At 59.8% G+C, this 5,000-nt stretch overlaps 1 protein-coding gene across 1 annotated transcript in view; it reads left to right on the top strand.

The window, feature by feature from the left end:
• Positions 1-5,000, top strand: part of LOC144490241 (capping protein, Arp2/3 and myosin-I linker protein 3-like) — a gene marked incomplete at its 3' end in the record, with an annotated part of 29,305 nt that overhangs the window by 2,119 nt on the left and 22,186 nt on the right. Inside the window, exon 2 of the mRNA XM_078208033.1 lies at positions 1,976-2,064. Within this exon, the coding sequence (XP_078064159.1) occupies positions 2,042-2,064 (23 nt within the window). The remainder of the gene's footprint in view (positions 1-1,975; positions 2,065-5,000) is intronic.

Here is a 5,000-nt window from a genome sequence, read left to right as displayed (position 1 = left end):
CAGTGCTGAGGGAGCGCCGTACTGTGGGAGGGTCGGTGCTGAGGGAGCGCCGCACTGTGGGAGGGTCAGTGCTGAGGGAGCGCCGCACTGTGGGAGGGTCAGTGCTGAGGGAGCGCCGCACTGTGGGAGGGTCAGTGCTGAGGGAGCACCGCACTGTGGGAGGGTCAGTGCTGAGGGAGCGCCGCACTGTGGGAGGGTCAGTGCTGAGGGCGTGCCGCACTGTGGGAGGGTCAGTGCTGAGGGAGCGCCGCACTGTGGGAGGGTCGGTGCTGAGGGAGCGCCGCACTGTGGGAGGGTCGGTGCTGAGGGAGCGCCGCACTGTGGGAGGGTCAGTGCTGAGGGAGCGCCGCACTGTGGGAGGGTCAGTGCTGAGGGAGCACCGCACTGTGGGAGGGTCAGTGCTGAGGGAGCGCCGCACTGTGGGAGGGTCAGTGCTGAGGGAGCGCCGCACTGTGGGAGGGTCAGTGCTGAGGGAGCGCCGCACTGTGGGAGGGTCGGTGCTGAGGGAGCGCCGCACTGTGGGAGGGTCAGTGCTGAGGGAGCGCCGCACTGTGGGAGGGTCAGTGCTGAGGGAGCGCCGCACTGTGGGAGGGTCAGTGCTGAGGGAGCGCCGCACTGTGGGAGGGTCGGTGCTGAGGGAGCGCCGCACTGTGGGAGGGTCAGTGCTGAGGGAGCGCCGCACTGTGGGAGGGTCAGTGCTGAGGGAGCGCCGCACTGTGGGAGGGTCTGTGCTGAGGGAGCGCCGCACTGTGGGAGGGTCAGTGCTGAGGGAGCACCGCACTGTGGGAGGGTCAGTGCGGAGGGGGCGCCGCACTGTGGGAGGGTGGGTGCTGAGGGAGCGCCGCACTGTGGGAGGGTCAGTGCTGGGGGAGCGCCGCACTGTGGGAGGGTCGGTGCTGAGGGAGCGCCGCACTGTGGGAGGGTCAGTGCTGAGGGAGCGCCGCACTGTGGGAGGGTCAGTGCTGAGGGAGCGCCGCACTGTGGGAGGGTCGGTGCTGAGGGAGCGCCGCACTGTGGGAGGGTCAGTGCTGAGGGAGCGCCGCACTGTGGGAGGGTCAGTGCTGAGGGAGCGCCGCACTGTGGGAGGGTCAGTGCTGAGGGAGCGCCGCACTGTGGGAGGGTCAGTGCTGAGGGAGCGCCGCACTGTGGGAGGGTCAGTGCTGAGGGAGCGCCGCACTGTGGGAGGGTCAGTGCTGAGGGAGCGCCGCACTGTGGGAGGGTCAGTGCTGAGGGAGCGTCGCACTGTGGGAGGGTCAGTGCGGAGGGGGCGCCGCACTGTGGGAGGGTCAGTGCTGAGGGAGCGCCGCACTGTGGGAGGGTCGGTGCTGAGGGAGCGCCGCACTGTGGGAGGGTCAGTGCTGAGGGAGCGCCGCACTGTGGGAGGGTCAGTGCGGAGGGGGCGCCGCACTGTGGGAGGGTGGGTGCTGAGGGAGCACCGCACTGTGGGAGGGTCAGTGCGGAGGGGGCGCCGCACTGTGGGAGGGTGGGTGCTGAGGGAGCGCCGCACTGTGGGAGGGTCAGTGCTGGGGGAGCGCCGCACTGTGGGAGGGTCGGTGCTGAGGGAGCGCCGCACTGTGGGAGGGTCACTGCTGAGGGAGCGCCGCACTGTGGGAGGGTCAGTGCTGAGGGAGCGCCGCACTGTGGGAGGGTCAGTGCTGAGGGAGCGCCGCACTGTGGGAGGGTCGGTGCTGAGGGAGTGCCGCACTGTGGGAGGGTCTGTGCTGAGGGAGCGCCGCACTGTGGGAGGGTCAGTGCTGAGGGAGCACCGCACTGTGGGAGGGTCAGTGCTGAGGGAGCGCCGCACTGTGGGAGGGTCAGTGCGGAGGGGGCGCCGCACTGTGGGAGGGTCGGTGCTGAGGGAGCGCCGCACTGTGGGAGGGTCAGTGCGGAGGGAGCACCGCACTGTGGGAGGGTCAGTGCGGAGGGGGCGCTGTTGTTGGGGTTTTATATTAATTGTCTCTCTGGAATTCTGCAGGGATCCGAGGTGATAGAACAGGTTCTGCATACCGTCAGCAGATCCAGGACTATTGAAGAACTCGAGATGGAGAACACAGGACTTAAAGTGTAAGGACCTCCACACTGTCCACAATCCCAATCCCAAACCCCTTCCCGTTCACTCCCACTGTCCACCATCCCAATCCCAAACCCCATCCCGTTCACTCCCACTGTCCACAATCCCAATCCCAAACCCCTTCCCGTTCACTCCCACTGTCCACCATCCCAATCCCAAACCCCTTCCCGTTCACTCCCACTGTCCACAATCCCAATCCCAAACCCCTTCCCGTTCACTCCCACTGTACACAATCCCAATCCCAAACCCCTTCCCGTTCACTCCCACTGTACACAATCCCAATCCCAAACCCCTTCCCATTCACTCCCACTGTACACAATCCCAATCCCATTCCCCTTCCTGTTCACTCCCACTGTACAGAATCCCAATCCCAAACCCCTTCCCATTCACTCCCACTGTACACAATCCCAATCCCATTCCCATTCACTCCCACTGTACACAATCCCAATCCCAAACCCCTTCCCGTTCACTCCCATTGTACACAATCCCATTCCCAAACTCCTTCCTGTTCACTCCCACTGTACACAATCCCAATCCCAAACTCCTTCCCATTCACTCCCACTATACACAATCCCAATGGACCCAAACCCCTTCCCGTTCACTCCCACTGTACACAATCCCAATCCCAAACCCCTTCTCGTTCACTCCCACTGTACACAATCCCAATGGACCCAATCCCCTTCCCGTTCACTCCCACTGTACACAATCCCAATCCCCTTCCCGTTCACTCCCACTGTACACAATCCCAATCCCCTTCCCGTTCACTCCCACTGTACACAATCCCAATCCCCTTCCCGTTCACTCCCACTGTCCACAATTCCAATGGACCCAAACCCCTTCCCGTTCACTCCCACTGTACACAATCCCAATCCCCTTCCCGTTCACTCCCACTGTACACAATCCCAATGGACCCAAACCCCTTCCCATTCACTCCCACTGTACACAATCCCAATGGACCCAAACCCCTTCCCGTTCACTCCCACTCTACACAATCCCAATGGACCCAAACCCCTTCCCATTCACTCCCACTATACACAATCCCAATGGACCCAAACCCCTTCCCGTTCACTCCCAATGTACACAATCCCAATGGACCCAAACCCCTTTCCGTTCACTCCCACTGTACACAATCCCAATCCCCTTCCCGTTCACTCCCACTGTACACAATCCCAATGGACCCAAACCCCTTCCCGTTCACTCCCACTGTACACAGTCCCAATGCCAAACCCCTTCCCGTTCACTCCCACTGTACACAGTCCCAATCCCAAACCCCTTCCCGTTCACTCCCACTGTACACAATCCCAATCCCAAACCCCTTCCCGTTCACTCCCACTGTACACAATCCCAATGGAGCCAAACCCCTTCCCAATCACTCCCACTGTACACAATCCCAATCCCAAACCCCTTCCCGTTCACTCCCATTGTACACAATCCCATTCCCAAACTCCTTCCCGTTCACTCCCACTGTACACAATCCCAATGGACCCCAAACCCCTTCCCGTTCACTCCCACTGTACACAATCCCAATCCCAAACTCCTTCCCATTCACTCCCACTATACACAATCCCAATGGACCCAAACCCCTTCCCGTTCACTCCCACTGTCCACAATCCCAATCCCAAACCCCTTCCCGTTCACTCCCACTGTACACAATCCCAATCCCAAACCCCTTCCCGTTCACTCCCACTGTACACAATCCCAATGGACCCAATCCCCTTCCCGTTCACTTCCACTGTACACAATCCCAATCCCCTTCCCGTTCACTCCCACTGTACACAATCCCAATGGACCCAAACCCCTTCCCGTTCACTCCCACTGTACACAATCCCAATGGACCCAATCCCCTTCCCGTTCACTCCCACTGTACACAATCCCAATCCCCCTCCCGATCACTCCCACTGTACACAATCCCAATGGACCCAAACCCCTTCCCGATCACTCCCACTGTACACAATCCCAATCCCCTTCCCGTTCACTCCCACTGTCCACAATTCCAATGGACCCAAACCCCTTCCCGTTCACTCCCACTCTACACAATCCCAATGGACCCAAACCCCTTCCCGTTCACTCCCATTGTACACAATCCCAATCCCCTTCCCGTTCACTCCCACTGTACACAATCCCAATGGACCCAAACCCCTTCCCGATCACTCCCACTATACACAATCCCAATGGATCCAAACCCCTTCCCGTTCACTCCCACTGTACACAATCCCAATCCCCTTCCCGATCACTCCCACTGTACACAATCCCAATGGACCCAATCCCCTTCCCGTTCACTCCCACTGTACACAATCCCAATCCCCTTCCCGATCACTCCCACTGTACACAATCCCAATGGACCCAATCCCCTTCCCGTTCACTCCCACTGTACACAATCCCAATCCCCTTCCCGTTCACTCCCACTGTACACAATCCCAATGGACCCAAACCCCTTCCCGTTCACTCCCACTGTACACAATCCCAATGGACCCAATCCCCTTCCCGTTCACTCCCACTGTACACAATCCCAATCCCCTTCCCGATCACTCCCACTGTACACAATCCCAATGGACCCAAACCCCTTCCCGATCACTCCCACTGTACACAATCCCAATCCCCTTCCCGTTCACTCCCACTGTCCACAATTCCAATGGACCCAAACCCCTTCCCGTTCACTCCCACTGTACACAATCCCAATCCCCTTCCCGATCACTCCCACTGTACACAATCCCAATGGACCCAAACCCCTTCCCGTTCACTCCCACTGTACACAATCCCAATCCCAAACCCCTTCCCGTTCACTCCCACTCTACACAATCCCAATGGACCCAAACCCCTTCCCGTTCACTCCCACTGTACACAATCCCAATCCCCTTCCCGTTCACTCCCACTGTACACAATCCCAATGGACCCAAACCCCTTCCCGATCACTCCCACTATACACAAT

This window comes from Mustelus asterias, unplaced genomic scaffold, assembly GCF_964213995.1.
Source record: "Mustelus asterias unplaced genomic scaffold, sMusAst1.hap1.1 HAP1_SCAFFOLD_3060, whole genome shotgun sequence".
In the NCBI taxonomy this organism is placed as follows: domain Eukaryota; kingdom Metazoa; phylum Chordata; class Chondrichthyes; order Carcharhiniformes; family Triakidae; genus Mustelus; species Mustelus asterias.
This window is presented reverse-complemented; position numbering and strand designations above follow the sequence as displayed.